This window comes from Semicossyphus pulcher, unplaced genomic scaffold, assembly GCF_022749685.1.
Source record: "Semicossyphus pulcher isolate SPU_LCO1_2020_fin unplaced genomic scaffold, fSemPul1.0.p SCAF_10, whole genome shotgun sequence".
Lineage (NCBI taxonomy): Eukaryota > Metazoa > Chordata > Actinopteri > Labriformes > Labridae > Semicossyphus > Semicossyphus pulcher.
The window spans coordinates 8,780,940-8,799,078 of NW_027211604.1; the positions used below are offsets into that span (position 1 = coordinate 8,780,940).

Genomic DNA, 18,139 nt, shown 5'->3' on the forward strand with positions numbered 1-18,139 from the left:
GGACAAGTGTGTCGAGGCGTTAGTGGCAGGGCTGCTGTGTAGCTTGTCACGCTAGGATGTACTGTTGAGACCGTTTGCTAGCTAAGGCACGTCTCATATTAAACTGTGTTTTCGTTAGGTGCCTTTAAATGAGATGACAGTGTGAAATCTGTGGATTCAGAGTGACAAAAAGGGATCAGATCTTCTGCAGCATTACAGACGTCAGCAGTTTTTTTGTTGTTGTTGTTAAGGCAACCACGAAATCATTAGCTGTCATTAACCTAACTGTTATATTGTAAAATGACAGAAAGCCCGCCTCTCCCTTCATCCGATTGAACAATCAGAAAAAACGTTGAACGAGTTGAAGTTTTTTTCAATCGAGGCGCTCAGAGCGTTTCCTTAAAAAAAGCAAGCTGCACAGAGTGGAAAAACATGAGGCGCTCTGCAACGCAAAAAGCATCGCTCTCATTGAAAACAATGACAAGAAAGCCAAACGCATTGTGTCTGATCGGGCCCCTAGAGGTTTCTGATTTTCACATCAACTCAATAATTTTTGGTTTAGGAGTTCCTCTATGTTTTCTACTGGAATCTACTCATATTAAATGGATAAATATGAAGCGTCTCATTTAATTAATATTTACTCAATACCAAACGTAGTTATATTTAATTTATATTAGTCCTTGTAATCTGTTGCCTTAATTTTATCTGTATCTTTTCTTACAGTGTAGACAAAGTCAATTATTAATTGGCTGTGTTGAATACACAATTCTGATTGATCAATTATCAAATTCTACATCAACGGTGCTATGACGAACAGACCATTGCAAGGGACAGAGCTCTGTTCACAGCAGGGTTTCCGTTCTGTGCCGGTCCACGTCAATGTTTTGGACAAATGGGTGCAATTACGGTCAAATATTATCTGCATTCATTTAAATGCTTTAAAACAATTGATAGGCAGGCTATATCAAGGGCGTGGAATTGGGTATGGAAATAAGTTGATTGTCCCTTCAATAATTTTGTCCAAAAATTAATATATGATGTGTAATGTTGCACTTTCAAGTCTGCACGAGACAGCGATCGCTCTTTCTCTCACTGTAAACAAGGACTCCCGTCTACAGTTCACAGGGGTGTCTGCACCAGCTGGGCATAAAAAAATCGGTCTTATCTTTTATGACCGACTTGTTGATTGGAATTTGTATCGAGTGCACCGGAGTGCAACTGACACCGGTCGCAGCTGCGCCCTGTCTCATGATGCGCGTCCACGTGAACACTCGAAAAGCGGTGACTGTTACCAAGCAACACACGCCTCCACTGCTAACTTCTCTTATGATCGACAGAAAATATGGATAACAAAACAAGTAAAGAAAAATATATATTTTGCAGATAGTGAAATGAGGAAACATAAATAATCCAGCATGCCGTTGTCCGACGTACATTTTTCTGATCTCCCTCTGTGTTTTCAAAGGTCTGAGCTCAATCAGCACCTGCAGGGCGGGGACATCGGGATAGCATATATTTCACTGAAATCCCTGATGAGGACTTTGCAGGCCGTGGATAAATTCCACCCTCTATAGCCGCGGACTGTGTCATCACAGCGCTGTTATCTCGTGCGCTTGTGGCATCGATGAGAGGAGCTGTGGCTGGTGCTGCTGACTCCTCGCCGCTAATTCCTTTGCCAAAATGACCAATAATGGTTCTGATGGCTGGTTTAGCATATTCTGAAGCACTGAAGGACGGAGTTATAATGAATCAGTGATATTTGTTTTGTTGAAAATATATTAATTTCACCGGACATTATGACCGGTGGATTTTTAATATGTCGGACTTCAACAGCTTTTACCGTTAAAAAAACCTGCAGTTACCGGATAACGGAAACCCAGGTTCACAGACTCGGCAATATTTATATTTATTTACAAGACAGATACGATGGAGAAATCAACTAGAAAGAGACTATTGGAAAGGAAAATGTCAACAAGGGTCCCTTTTACCTTTTTCTCACTTTAACATCAAAGGGAATGTTCCCTTAAATGTCACAACAGCCAAGTTAGTACAACACACTTGAAAGTCATCATGCCATAACCCATTTGCATTGTATTTAACATTTCCTTATTAATGTAACTTCAACTTCACTTGACAAATGTGTCAACTAGTAATGTGGCCATAATACAGATACTAAGTAATTTACGAGCTGGACTTTAAAGCAAGCGTTTTAAATATATATTCCATAAAACTTGCATCCATGAGTGTGGCGGAACTGCAAAAGCAACATAATGTAGTGCAGTGGAGAATCACCACAACGTAAGCCTCTGTCATGAAGTATATGTTGAAAGCTTTGAAAATTATAGTTTTAATGGCAGAGTTGTTGTTGGAGTAGATGGCCTAAGTAATAAAGTGGGTGCCAGCAAGCTCTGTCATCACATGTAACTATTTGTCATTGCCAAAGCATTTCAGATTGGGGTCTTTTATTTTGTGCCACATAAAATACATTTCGGCTGAAAAGAATCTGTGAACAACCAGAACTTCTTTAAAGAAGCAAGGGTCATATATATCGACAAGCCTTGAGGAAAAACGGATTCCCCATGGCATGACACCCACATGTAAAGCAGGACTAAGCCCTGCTTTGAGCATGCACATTCCCATATAAACATCGTCAATGGGAAGAAGGGAAATGGACCGGGACATGTTGTATATGACCAAAGCTGTGTAACCAGATAAGAGGAACCCCCCACCACTACAGTAGGGTGGGAAAATGTTGGACTTGTACAGCTGAACTGGAACAAAGTACCTGCTCCTTTTGTTTCTAATAGGGTCCATAGTTGTGATCAGAGAGCCCACAAAGAGGTGCTTCCTTCCATCATTGTCCTTGAGGCTTTGGAGATACTTGACCATATTGTCTGTGTTGGCAAAAACGTCATCATCACCGTTAAACAGGAAGCGAGCGTTCGGGCAGTTTCTGTCCATCCATTCCAGGAAGAGTGTCTGCTTCAATGTGAGGTTGTAAAATGTGTCACTAAAGTCCCATTGAAGAATGTCTTTATACTGACGATGCTCCAGCTCAACAACTTTGTCCAGTCTTGTCTTCTCAAAACCAGAACTCATTGTTCCTGAGATAAAGAGCCGTCTGATCCAAACACCGTTCTGTAACCTCTCCTTGGCCCAGGTTTTGCGCAGTATCTCTCGGCGGTCGTGGTTCCCTGGGAGGCTTTTGATGACCAGCAGAAGGAAGACTTCGGAGGATCTTTCAGCTCCTCCACATTTGCCAGGAAGATCCAGTAACATTGGAAAATATCGACAGTGTTTATAGTATAGAAAGTCTTTCATTGTTTGAGGAAATGAGCTGAAGTCTTCTATGCTGGTAGCAGACGTGTTTATTTCACAACTTTGCTGGGTGAATACATAGGGGGCATTTGTGGTGAGTGGTGATATTTTAGTGGAGTCCATTCTTACATCTACTTGGAGGATTCTGTTGTCAACCATTTCCTTGAAGAGATAAGCAGCGATTTGAAGGACTCCCAGCAGCAATAAAGTCCTTGCTGTGATTTTCCTCCGTAAAAAACTGTAGTGACAAAACAAAAGTTTCATTACCAATTTATATCAGTCTCATATTATATTTCACAGACAAATATCAAAGTACTAAGGGGTTAAGATAAATTAACCTAATTATGATCAAGATAGCAGGATACACCCGTAGGAGCCCTGCCACCGCAGAAGCGCTACTTTACTCATGACTGCACTCTGTCATGGCTGTCAGGCTGGTGTTTTGAACAGTACTCCCAGTAACCCAGCTAGCAGGAAATGTTCCCATAACATTGGCTTACATTACCTACAAGTTCTAATTACGTTTGAAAGAAAACGTTTTAATCTAATATTCAAGGAACCTTTTAAGGATGTTTATCATTTTAAATAATGTTCTTGTAATGTTAAATCTCAACGTAACATAACGTTTTAACTGCAGCAATCAGCTGCAACATATTTTAAGGACGTTATCAGGGCCATAGGCTGTGTTACATAATAACAAAGGAAGAACATTGTCACTGCAACATTCTGAAAATGTTTGGAAGATGTTATTGTTGCCTAAGATGACAATGTTTTTTGTAAAATGTTCCTGTGGTGTAGAATTGTATTGTAAGTGTATTATAGAATGTTCTTTTATAAAACATTCGCTCAATGTTGCATAAAAACCAAGCGGCAACCTCCGGTGTTGAAAAATGAAGCCAATGCGGAAGTGCAAAAAACTGCAGTTCCTCGAGTGGCCACTTGAGGCTGGCTCCACAAACCAAGAAATAACATTACAGCAGGTGGGAAAATGCAATTTCTTACAGCAGAAATAAACATGTTTACAGCCTGGTACAAAAAACAATTTTGTTATAAATAGCAAATTTTATTGTTCAGGATAACTGTACGGGGGTGAATTTTTTTACACGCCCGTTTTAATTATATTCAGCCTTAAATCATAGGGGCCGGATCACTTGATTGACAGGTGGATCCTGCTGGCTGTCTGCTAGACGTCAACACAGACACACAGACACTGAGCTTAACTTCACCTGTTTGTGTTGTTAGAGACTTTTGGGGATTTTTTCATTCAAAGTTTGGACAAATAATCTCTCTGTGGGATTTATGGAACTTTATGGCTGTGCAAGAAGTCTGAGCTCCAGCTTTTCGGTGAGTTAAGTGTTATTGTATTGAAATATTTTTAGCACCAAGTAGCAATATACTGTGCTCGCTTTAGCTGCTTGTTAGCCTGTACAGTGTTTATCAAACATTTCCCGTTGCGTGTCGGCTCGCCACTATCTCACCAGGCGAGTGAGCAAGCAGCAAGCTACTTCTTTACTCTGATAACTAAACACCTGCAGTCAGGAACCGTCACAAACAGAATCTCCTCCTGGCAAAGTAAAGCTCATTCATTATTGATACTGGCTGCTTCATGTGGCCCGCCCAAAGTCCTCAGCCACAGGCTTCAGCTCGTTTGCACTCCGCCTCTTTGCCTGTCTCTGGATTAGCCGGCTCTGGCATTTCCAATATGGTGACCCCCAGCGCTGGCACAATTCGGGCTTCAAAACGCTTCTTCAGAAACCTTTCTGTCACCCCCGCTCAGCCATACATAAAGGTGAATCCACAAATGCTTGCCAGACCAGAAGTCTCAATCTCACCACTTATGGCTTCAATGCATTATGCCAGCAGTTATGGCCAGGGCTCAAGCCAGCTTTGGAGCCTACTACTTCCTCCCTAATGTGTCACCTAGTGAGGCCTTAACACCTGATGCTCACTGTCCAAGGCCACTGTGTCGCATAACAAGTGACCTTGGATGCTTCCTTTCAGAGAGTTTATGATGCATCTCTACAAGCATTTGCCTTCATGACCTGGGGTCCGTTTCACAAAGCAGGTTTATTGAAAACTCTGAGTCTGTTAACCCTGAAATGAGGGAAACTCTGAGTTTTCCGTTTCACAAAGGGAGGTAACTTAAGCTCTCGGTCAGTTACCGTAGTAACAGACTCTATGAACCTAACCTGGTCGCGAGCAGGTTTTCTTCAGGACACTCTGAGCTTCGCTCTGTCTCCTCCCTCTAGAATATAAAACCGATTCGGTTTTATATTCTCTTATATTCTGTTATATTCTATCAATTCGACTTCCTCATTCATTCAGCCCGTCTCACGCGTGTGTTTAAGCGGGTACCGAATTAAAGGAAGAAACGTTGCGTCTCTGTGCTGCTCTGATCCCTTTGCAAAAGTCTTTTATAATTATGATAAGAAAAATCAAAAGACAAATCTGTGTCAAAGTCATCATTTTTAGATTTTCCAACACCACTGCCGAGAGCACTCAAATAAGACACCTTAAGTTATTGGATTTTTTTTATTTATTTAAACTAACACATTCAGTTTAATCAACATAAATTATAATGTATGCGAAGTCAGCAACATGTTAGGGATAAAGCTAATGCACATTAAAACAGCCACTGAATTATATTTCATTAGATTAATATTTAAAATATGATTGAAGTGCTTCCATGTATGTTTTTTTCTCCCGCTGCATTGCTCCTAAATTAATATACATTTTAGCTTCCGGTCGTGTTTAAGTATTAAATAAATAGACCAGTTTAAACTAGCGCATTAACTCGAGCAGCAGTTTCTTCCCACGCCGCTTCTCTCTCTTTTGCAGCTGCAGCCGTGTTACTTTGTTTTTCTAAAAACATGCTCGTATTCGCTGAACGTCCGCGTGAGGATTTCGAGCTCCACTGGTGTGACGTAGGAGGACCTCTTTTTGTGTACCGTTGCCATGGTGAATCGTGGTGTCGGGGCTCCATTAATGCTGGCTTTTTACAGTCAGCGTGCACGCACTTAACTCCGGGTGAACCTACTCAGAGTTGATTGAACTAACTCTGATCAGCTGTTCTGAAACCGAAAACTCAGAGTTTCCTATCTCAGAGTAGATCGACTCAGAGTTCAGGGTTAGACTCAGAGTTTGTTGAACCTGCTTTGTGAAACGGACCCCAGGTATCTTGGCAGACTGATGTCAGTGCTTACCCTGACTCACTGCTAGGTAGATCTGGTACAGTCCCCACTTTAGGAGCCAGGCCGTAGAGCCCTCCTCACTCTCTCAGTAGGTTCCAGGGGAGCTGTTTGGCCCAACTGGGCTGCAGGCATTGGAGCAGAGAATCCATGCATATATCAGACTCGTCAGCAGCTTGCCAGCTCTCTTGGACACATAACTATATTGAGGCATCAACCTCAAAAGGGTTAGAGCACCAGTTACCTCAACTGCTAGTTCATCCTGGTGGCAACTCATGGACCTCATATTCCAAACCCTGATGCCTCAGGGCCGGCTGTTGGAGGCTTCTCCTAGCAGCACCTTAACTTTTGAGAAACCTGTACTACAGTAATACAGACCCTTGGGTGGTGGCCACCTTATTACTATATATATATATATTTATATATATATTTGGTTTTTATATATATATATATGTTTGTTTTTTTTACTTTCACTCAAACACCACACATCCCATTTGCTGCTGCACAGAGAAATCAGAAGGATCTAAATGCTGTCATTTGTGTGATTTGTGGACAAAAATAAGGAGAAGCAGCAGTGAGACTTGCTGATCAGCACCTGACACTCTGGCGATTTTCATTATGTCACTCAGATGTCCGTGCGCAGTTTGGACTTGTTTAGGTTTAACTCGCGTAATCACCTGCTCGCATAAATACGTTGTCCAATTGCTCTCCATCGTTTGATGAAGTAATGTCAAACGATCAGACGTAGTTTCTTCCTTTAACCGTACGCTACACTGCAGTTTGATCAGCGCCATTTAGAGTTCTTCTGAACTATTAGTTAATTTACATAATATCTAACATAATATCTAACAGTCGTTTTCTAAACATTAGATACTCTATAAAACTTGATTGTGTTTGGGTTTTGATTTTTAAAGTTACTCATGAATTCCTTGTTAACTAACGGTTTACTAGCAGTTCTGCATTCGTTCGTCATGTATGGCATTTCAATTAATGATTAAAGTAGCTGTGAATTAACAATCATTACCTCATAAATGTTTATAATTAAATGGTCGTGTTACCTTCACAGACACAATTAAACCTTAGCAGCACACAATTAAGCCAACCATCATGAAATATAAATTACCGGAACATGTCGGCGGATCGGTACGAGCCCTTGTTTAGTCCCTCTGACGGTCAGCAGTCCGGCTGCGCACACTGCGTTAGTTTCAGGTGAAGTTCAGGAAATCACTGGTTCAGTTTTGAGTACAGCATATCAGGAAAACCTCTACACGTCAGCTGAAAGCTTGCCCCCAACAAGCTCTATGATTCAGTTAGATTACGTACGAGCATGTAAGTGGTTGAAGTTGCTGTGAGAAAAACAATTGAATAGACTCACTCATTTTAACCACACCCATGACATTTATCTTGCTTGTTGTCTGAAAATGAACAATGAACATTTAATAGTCTTCTCTTTTGTAACATCATTATTTAGTAACTTTTATTGGACTACACTGAGTAGTACACTGAATGAGTAGTAGATAGAAAGTGATTCAGGACCATTTAATTGAATTTCATGTTTCAATACAAGAGAAAACTGTAAGGCTAGATTTATCTTTCATTAGCCTACCTTTGAAATGAGGACATTTCATCTGAAGAAAGGCAGGTATTCAAGATGAGATTTATTTTGTGACTTTGTATAGTTTAAATAAATGAAACAAACAAATATGAAACAAACACCAAACAAATATCACATCTTTCGATGTGTTTTTTGTTTGACAGTTAGTATTTTTTTGGTAATTAACTGAATGGATCTGACCTGTAATTTAAGGATCCTGTTGGCACACTTGAACAAGGCACCATTGTTGGTTCATCATCATTTAGTAGACTCACTGACTGTTGAACAGTGTCTTACATGAACAGTGTACGTGTTTGTTTTTCAGAACAGTTACACTGCTAGTTACATCATGCGTTTTCTGACTTCTCAACCCTTCAAATCCTAGTTTTACTGTGGCACAGTCGGCCTGCATGAGACTAATCCGATAAATCACAACCTCTTGTTCAACAGATTCAGGTGTATTGTTCCAATTTACAACACAAAGTAGATTAAGCAGCGTTATCTTTGCCAACTGCATGAAGCATCAACTCTGTCAGGACGTGTGTGTAACAGCACAGACACTGATTGTCTAACAAATTGACATCATTCTTCCCAGGCTTAGTCAATTTTTTTGCTCCCATGTAAAAATATTGAATACCATATTGATGAAGGAAATAACTAAGTGTAAATCATTTGACAGTGTAATATCACAAAGAAATATTTGTTAGTGTATCTTCATTTAAATACATCATGGTTTACCAAGTTTATTTGAAAATTCACAGACAGTTGAAGTTTTGTACATTTTAGTTTTATTAGCAGAATTGTCATTGTTGGATTGGATTGCGCATGTCTACCTAACATAGTGGGTGTATCTTGGTGCCAGCCCTTTCTGTCATCACCTATTAGTAACTATTTGGCATTGCCAAAACATTTCAGATTGGGGTCATTTATTCTGTGCCACATAAGATACATTTCAGCTGAAAGAAATCTGTGAACCAGTGGAATTTCTTTATAGAAGCAAGGGTCATATGTGTCTACATGGCTGGAGGGAATGTGCAGTCCTGCTGTCTTCACACCGATATGCGATTCAGGACTAAGTCCTGCTTTGGCCAGGCACATTCCAATGTAAACATCATCAATGGGAAGAAGGGGAATGGACTGGGACATGTTGTATATGACTAAAGCTGTGTAACCAGATAAGAGGAACCCCCCACCACCACAGTAAGGGGGGTACGAGTCTGACACCTGCACCTGAACTGGAACAAAGTACTTGCTCCACTGCTCTCTGATGGGGCCCACACCCCAGATGAGATGACCAGTAAAGAGGTGCTTCCTTCAATCATTGTCCTTGAGGCTTTGGAGATACTTGACCACATTGTCTGTGTTGGCAAAAACGTCATCATCACCGTTAAACAGGAAGCGAGCGTTTGGACAGTTTCTGTCCATCCATTCCAGGAAGAGTATCTGCTTTAAGGTGAGGTTGTAAAACGTGTCACTAAAGTCCCATTGAAGAATGTCTTTATACTGACGATGCTCCAGCTCAACAACTTTGTCCAGTCTTGTCTTCTCAAAACCAGAACTCATTGAGATTTATTTTGTGACTTGTCTAATTTGTATAGTTTAAATAAATGATAAATACATTTATGTATTTTTATTGTTTTCTTTTCCTAATTTAAAAGAAGGTGACGATTTGACCTGGTGCACTAAGGCTTATGAGGATTGGCAGGTGATATTCTTTTACGACAGTGAAGTGAAGTGATGTATCACAGTTGTTAAAACGAACTGCAAAAACTTGAAAAGATGTGGGGCTCCACCAAACTGGAAGAATCCCTTTTAGTCTGGGAAGATAGTTTAAAAAACATACAGAACATAAAACATATCTGGAATGCTTGAGCTTTCTGCATGTTAAAAGTTTTTACTTGCTACTGCTGCCAAGGGCTTGCTAATGGTGAATTTATGTTGAGTCTCTTTGTTCAGTTTTTCCAAAGAGTCTGGTCTAGATCTGCTCTATATGTAAAGTGTCGTGCAACTGTTGTGAGTTGGCGCTATATGATTGATTGATTGATTGAAAGTTTCAAAACGTTTGCATGATATACCAAAAAATCTTTACACATGAGAAAATGTGATGCTCTGAGAACAGGTTTATTATTGTGAAGACACGATCTGAACTGCTTAGAATTACTTATAACTTACAACATCAAGGCTATACTAAACATGTCTTACTGCATGAATGATATGGTCACTCTCTGCAGTTAAGCTTCAAGGTTTAATGAATTCAAAAAATTACACCACTATGTCCTTATCGACCAAAGCTGATTACCAAAACACAGAAAACAAATGAATGAAAAAAACAACATAAACTGAATATTTTATATTTAAAACTGAATTATTCAAACAACAGCAGGAAAACAAAATATGATTAAGATTGAAAATGTACATCCTCCTTGTGTCCTTCTGTATCCGGGAAGGGATCACCAAACAAATATCACATCTTTCGATGTGTTTTTTGTTTGACAGTTAGTATTTTTTTAGTAATTAACTGATGGATCTGACCTGTAATTTAAGGATCCTGTTGGCACATTTGAACAAGGCACCATTGTTGGTTACCATCATTCAGTAGACTCACTGACTGTTGAACAGTGTCTTACATGAACAGTGTACGTGTTCGTTTTTCAGAACAGTTACACTGGTAGTAACATCATGTGTTTTTTGACTTCTCAACCCTTCAAATCCTAGTTTTACTGTGGCACAGTCGGCCTGCATGAGACTAATCAGATAAATCACAACCTCTTGTTCAACAGATTCAGGTGTATTGTTCCAATTTACAACACAAAGTAGATTAAGCAGCGTTATCTTTGCCAACTGCATGAAGCATCAGCTCTGTCAGGACGTGTGTGTAACAGCACAGACACTGATTGTCTAACAAATTGACATCATTCTTCCCAGGCTTAGTCAATTTTTTTGCTCCCATGTAAAAATATTGAATACCATATTGATGAAGGAAATAACTAAGTGTAAATCATTTGACAGTGTAATATCACAAATAAATATTTGTTAGTGTATCTTCATTTAAATACATCATGGATAACCAAGTTTATTTGAAAATTCACAGACAGTTGAAGTTTTGTACATTTTAGTTTTATTAGCAGAATTGTCATTGTTGGATTGGATTGCGCATGTCTACCTAACATAGTGGGTGTATCTTGGTGCCAGCCCTTTCTGTCATCACCTATTAGTAACTATTTGGCATTGCCAAAACATTTCAGATTGGGGTCATTTATTCTGTGCCACATAAGATACATTTCAGCTGAAAGAAATCTGTGAACCAGCAGAATTTCTTTATAGAAGCAAGGGTCATATGTGTCTACATGGCTGGAGGGAATGTGCAGTCCTGCTGTCTTCACACCGATATGCGATTCAGGACTAAGTCCTGCTTTGGCCAGGCACATTCCAATGTAAACATCATCAATGGGAAGAAGGGGAATGGACTGGGACATGTTGTATATGACTAAAGCTGTGTAACCAGATAAGAGGAACCCCCCACCACTACAGTAAGGGGGGTACGAGTCTGACACCTGCACCTGAACTGGAACAAAGTACTTGCTCCACTGCTCTCTGATGGGGCCCACACCCCAGATGAGATGACCAGTAAAGAGGTGCTTCCTTCCATCATTGTCCTTGAGGCTTTGGAGATACTTGACCAAATTGTCTGTGTTGGCAAAAACGTCATCATCACCGTTAAACAGGAAGCGAGCGTTTGGACAGTTTCTGTCCATCCATTCCAGGAAGAGTATCTGCTTTAAGGTGAGGTTGTTAAACGTGTCACTAAAGTCCCATTGAAGAATGTCTTTATACTGACGATGCTCCAGCTCAACAACTTTGTCCAGTCTTTTTTTCTTAAAACCAGAATGCATCGTTCCTGAGATAAAGAGCCGTCTGATCCAAACACCGTTCTGTAACCTCTCCTTGGCCCAGGTTTTGCGCAGTATTTCTCGGCGGTCGTGGTTCTCTGGGAGGCTTTTGATGACCAGCAGAAGGAAGACTTCAGAGGATCTTTCAGCTCCACCACATTTGTCAGGAAGATCCAGTAACATTGGAAAATATCGACAGTGTTTATAGTATAGAAAGTCTTGTATATGACCAGGAAGTGAGTTGAAGTTTGTGATGTTGTTAGCAGACACGTTTTTTTTACAACTTTGCCAGGAGAATACATCGGAGGTTTTTTGGGTGAGTGGTGATATTTGTATGTTTGATGTATGAAAGGAGGGATTACTGGATTTCTGGTCAATAAAGTCTTTGCAGAGACACACAGCCATGAGAAGGACTCCCAGCAGCAGGAAGGTCCTTGCTCTGATGACTTTCCTCCCTAAAGCTCTGTAGTGACAAAACAGAAAAGTTTCATTAACAACTTCATCAGTCTCATATTATATTTCAAAGACTAATATCAGAGTGCTCAGGGTTAAAGATAACGAACCTAATCATACTCAAGATTTACACCCATTGCAATGATGCTGTAACACCCAAATTTCACATCTGGGGATCAATGAAGGATTATCTTATCTTATCTTGTGATATAGCCATTTGGCATTGACTTCAAAAATGGCTTATGAATATTCTTAGAGCCAAATCTGTTACAGATTCTTTAACAACTACAGATAGTTGTTAAAGATTACAACTGCTATGGATGCCTTTGTTTCTGGTGAGGACTACGGTGGCTGACAAAGGCAATACGGCCCAAGCGATTTCCATTAAGAGAAACAGGCTTCAGACGGCCAAAGTTGAAGTTCTTGAAGATGTTTCACTTCTCATCTGAAAGGCTTCTTCAGTTCTAAACTAGAAATATAAGACTTTACCATGAGCTGGATGACTGAGAACCTTCACAGAGGCTTATATTTCTAGCTCCGTCCACCAGTCTGTTTAGAACTGAAGAAGCCTTTAGGATGAGAGGTGAAACGTCTTCAAGAACTTCAACCAAGTCCAGTTGCCTTTTGGATGAAGCTTAGAATTACCACGACCTGGATGACTGAGAACCTTCACAGATAAACAAATGAACCGACAGCGAACACGCTGCAAACACACAAACAAGATAAAGTCAAAAACACACACAGAAAACATATGGAAAAGAAAAACGCTGCTAATCCTGTCACAACGGAAGTGCTTAGGACCGTAGGGGCGCCCAGGTTAACAGTTTATTATTGCTCGCCATGCACTACTGACTAAATGCAAAAATGTACTCTCTGATTTAGATGCGGGATCATGTCTTAGGAAAATATGTCTCTCAAATGGAAATCGTCGGGGCCGTTGCAGCCTGTTTGCACCTGCCCCTGTAGAGGACAGACCAACTGTTCTTGATGACTCTCAGATAATTTTCTTTTCAGGTGAAGGAACTCTAAATACACACTACAGAGAGTGCCAGATTGATTGGACTTTCTTGTGTTGACTTTGTTGTATTTAGTCATTTTGAAACAAAGGTAAGAAGAGAAGTGAGAGCTGTGGGTTACAGGATGCCGTTGGACTGTTAGGCCATATCCACACGGAGACGGAGCCGACTTCGTTTTGAAAAAGTTTTCCGTAAACACGGTGCCGTCTCAGGAAATGTTTGCGTCCCCACGAAACCGCTGAAACGCTGTAATATATACAACCGTCCTGTGGATGGCGCTGTAACGCAGCCACACAAATACAACAAACCGGAGAAGAAGAAATAGAGCATGCGTATAAGTGAAACAACAAAGAAGAAACACAAGCAGAAGACGATGGCGCAAAATATCTCCATGTCCTCTTCTTGCTGGCGGTGGTAGACGAGGAGAAGAAGATTTTGCTGTAATAGCGATATCAAGCTAAGTAGCTTCTGCAGAACGAGCGCGACACTGTAGTCCGCCATAGTTGTTGTTGTTGGTGGTGGTGGGGTTAGCTCATGCGCGACGTATGGAGGCGGCGCGATTCAAGAAAGATCCGTATAGGTTGTACACACGGAAACGCCAGGGTGGAGTTTAGGGATTTATCCACTCTGGGAGGCGGTTTAAAAAATTAGCGTATACGGGCTCCTGAAACGCCGGTTCCGTGTGGACGAAACGACCATACGACAAAAAACTTTGGCGTTTACTCCTAAACCCGTCTCCGTGTTGACATGGCCTTAGTCAGTAGGAATGTAAAAGGTTTAGCAGAAAGACAAGCATCAAACGTTTTATATGCAGTCATGACTCCAGAAAATATATGGGGCTGGAGCCTATCCCAGCTGTCATTGGGCGAGAGGCGGGGTACACTCTGGACTGATGGCTAGTCCATCACAGGGCTGACACATAGAGACAGACAACCTTGGAAGCTCGCACTCAAACCTACGGGAAACGAGCGTTTGACACATTTCGTTGTCAAATGTCACAGCGATAGAGGACTGTCAACAAACGGCATTAGCTCACGGAAGCTTTCTCCTTCCACAACACTCTCCAGTCACCATGTTCGTTATTAGCAGGCTAATCTTCTCCGCTCTGGTATCATTACAACAACATGTGCAAACAGGGCTAGCAAATGATGGGATGCGAGTCTGTTGTCTGTCTCCGCTGGCTTCTCCTTGTGCTTTAAGCATCGAACTAGTATTTCTATTATCTACAAGTTTAACACAACATATCTTGCACACAGCACGTTATTGTTGTTTTTTTGACAAAGTACTAACAGACATCACTTTTCTGGTCACGGCTGACATGGTGAATGTAACTGAGTTAAACTACTTCAGCTGAAAGTAACACATGCAAGGGCGCGCGAATAGTCTAACGTTACTCGAATAATGATGTCAACAAGTACTCGAGTATTATATTATATAATTGATTACCTTTGAACAACTGGGCCAAATAGTCTGTAGTCTGGATTAGTCTGATCCTATCCTGTTTTCAGGATATAAGTAAGACAGATTACCTGATCCTCGATAGAAAAAGTGGATTTCCAAATCTGGATAATTCTTATCTATCGGTCCATCAGGAATCTTTCAACTTTTGAGGGCAAACATCAGGATAATCATTATTCTCAACATTTGAAATGGCCCTGGGTCTGCATGAGGGATTATCATTTCACGTCAGCTTTAAGAGTGAAACCTACAGTGCCTGTTTTGTAGCATTCAGAAGTTATAGGTTGTAAAGCCTCTCTTTTGTTTTCACTTGTCTATGTGTGTTTGAAAGTGAGATGAATCTCAGTCAAAGAAGTGAATGTAAATAGAAGAGCACAGAGGAAATGATTGCAGGGATCCACAATCATTAGACCCCTATATTAGAAGTGCCTGTAAAGCTAACTTATAATCAGCACTAGAAGAAGTTGGTGGACAGTCTGACGACTTTTGTGTTTTTTACAAAGATATGATAAAGTTGTACTTTTTTGTGGTTTTAATGATTTAAAAAATGTATTTAAATTTAATTGAAAATTGTGTCATTAAAAAAAAAGTTTGATAACATTTTTAATTTACAAAGCCATGGGAGAAGGTTCATGTTGTTTACTTTTATGAAAGAAAATAAAATATTCTGCTATCAAACTAAAATAATCATAATCATACAATTTACTTTTTTTTTCTTTTACAACTTTACAATTAGGGTCCAAAACTTTATTTTACACCTATATATTTGTGAAGCCTCCTTCAGGCCAAAACTGTCAGGAAAGGGGGGCAGGTGCAGACCCAGGGGTGTCTCAAAGTTATCCCAGAGGGATAACCACAAAATCGCAGTAGCGATAGATTGGAAAGGGGAGGAAAAAAACAACGAAACTGTATAGAGCCGCTACAGGCTACCTTAATGAAATAAAGCACTAAAATGATTAACTAAATCACCGTTGCCAAGCAGCTGACTCAAAACCAAAATTGTCCAGGAGACCCAGAAAACTCGAAGCTAAAGGCAAAGGCTGCCCGGGAAGCCTTTGATAACCCAAAAGGCTGGAGTCACACAAACTCTCCAGCACCCCAAATTATTCCCTGGGAAACAGGCAATTGACCACAAATACACACAAAGTTCTGAGTTGGTGTTTGCAGATACACCGATAACTAGAGAAGCCACATGGAGAACCTCTCACTTCTTCTGAAGGCGAGATAATGAGTCAGCCCAGGGCACTGGAGACTCAGGGTATATAAAGACTCTGCACACCTGGGCTTAATCAAAGCCAGAAATGTGAATCTTTAATATGAATAAAACTAGCTTTCAGATGTTAACATTTATTTATCTTATGTAGGCTATTACATAAATAAACTTTTACGTGACTGGAATCCAGCTAAATTGATCTCATATTAATTCATGACTAAAGTAACTTTAAATTGACATGTTAAATATGCTAAATACATGCTCCTGTTACCTTGAGCATTTATAAGCCCCTTTGTTAAATAGAAATTACCTGAACATGTCGGCAGATCTGCACGAGCTCTTGATTAGTCCCTCTGACAGTCAGCAGTCTGTGCACACTGCGTTAGGTGCAGGAGACATTCAGGAAGCCTCTGAGTCAGGTGTACCCTGGGTACAGCCTATCAGGGGGAACTTGAGCCTCGGCTGAAAGCACGCCCATAATAAGCACTTTAGGATTATAATTGTTTATGTATGAGCAGCATAGAAGACTGCATAGGGAGGTTATGTTTCATGAGGTAACCTGAAAGTCAAAGCTGCCTGAGAAGACGAAAAAGGAAGGTAAACTGAAACACAGAAATTATGAATACTAGTGTAGAAATTGATAATCATAGCCTTAGCATTGCTTCAATGTCATTATGGGACGCTTCTCTCTGAGAGTTAATTAACCTTCTTACTGTTTTAACTAAACTCTCTGTCCTCCAGAAAGCAGTGGCCCAGCAGTTATGTGATTTCCTTTATAACCACAGTTTATTTGAGGATTTTCAGTCAGGGTATAGTGTCATAGCACCATAGAACTATAGCACTTAAAAAACACTGATAAAAGTTATAAATGTCCTGTTAGATCTTACTGTGCATTTGAAAAAAATTGACTATCTCATCCTGATACAGAGACTAGAACAATAAATTGTCATTTAGTTAGTAGTACAAAGTTCGGTGCTCAGACGGATTTTCATCAGCGTTTATATGCTTACTCCAGGTAATTTCATCACAGTTACCATTGAAGCCAAATGAAACCAATCAGTCAACTAAACTCGAAGCATGCCTCAAGAACATTAAGACCTGAACATTTGTTCTGCTTGTTAAATCAAAGTTATTGTGCTGGGCACCAAACACCTAAGAGAAAGAGACACTGTATGTTCTCTAATGATAACTTCCCTATATGGCGTCATCCTGGCGTTGAGCACCACCGTAAAGAATCTGAAAGTTATATTTGATCAGGATATGTCCTTCAACTCTTGCACCAGGTATTTCAACTATCCATTTTTTTAATGGATCGAAGTGCAAATATTAAGTGCTTGGTGATAAACATGTCCCTGATGCAGGCTAAATGGAGTTAGGTCCATAACAGTAGCCAGTTAAAGGAAGTTATCCCCTGTCTTACAAAGGATGCCTATGTGTCCCCCCTGGAGCTGTCTCCACCAGCAGGCCACTAAGACACAAATCATCAAACTGGTTACTCCTCAATTAGTTATCAAGCACATTTATATTTTTGTTTATATACCAATTATAGGATAATTTAATGTCAACGAAATGACTATGCTCATGAATGTGTTTTGCAATTTTCAACTTGTCATAGGAGCTGTTTAGCCAGTTTTACAGTCTGTCAGTCAGTGAGTCACAGGGTCTGGATCAGCCCCAAAACAGAAACAGGTACAGTGACAGCCACAAACAGTAAGTGGTGCAGAGAAATATGTTCAGCACCAGGACTTTTACAATGGACACAACTGCATGATTTAAGAGCTGCACTTTTTAGCAGATGTGGAAAGTACTATTACTTTGATGAAATTTGACTTAAGTACAAGTACAATTACCAATATAAAAATGTACTCAAGTAAAAGTAAAAAGAAGCTTGTCTAAAATATACTTAAAGTTAAAGCTACTTTTAACAGCGGGTGGGGGGTCTCTCCTGTGTAGGGGCCACTCCACAGAAACGGCACTACTGTCTGTAACAGAATCACTGCGTCTGATTAAAGCTGCTGGACAGTCCTCAG

The 18,139-nt window shown here is 40.3% G+C and overlaps 1 protein-coding gene and 2 pseudogenes across 1 annotated transcript; all 3 read right to left on the minus strand.

The window, feature by feature from the left end:
• Window positions 1-2,403: 2,403 nt before the first annotated feature.
• LOC138600134 (N-acetyllactosaminide beta-1,3-N-acetylglucosaminyltransferase 3 pseudogene) lies at window positions 2,404-3,561 on the minus strand (annotated as a pseudogene).
• Window positions 3,562-8,967: 5,406 nt separating this feature from the next.
• LOC138604033 (N-acetyllactosaminide beta-1,3-N-acetylglucosaminyltransferase 3-like) lies at window positions 8,968-9,642 on the minus strand. The gene is given in 1 exon segment (XM_069675851.1): window positions 8,968-9,642. A coding segment is annotated over 1 exon segment (675 nt).
• A 1,655-nt stretch (window positions 9,643-11,297) lies between these two features.
• LOC138600167 (N-acetyllactosaminide beta-1,3-N-acetylglucosaminyltransferase 3 pseudogene) lies at window positions 11,298-12,540 on the minus strand (annotated as a pseudogene).
• Window positions 12,541-18,139: the final 5,599 nt, after the last annotated feature.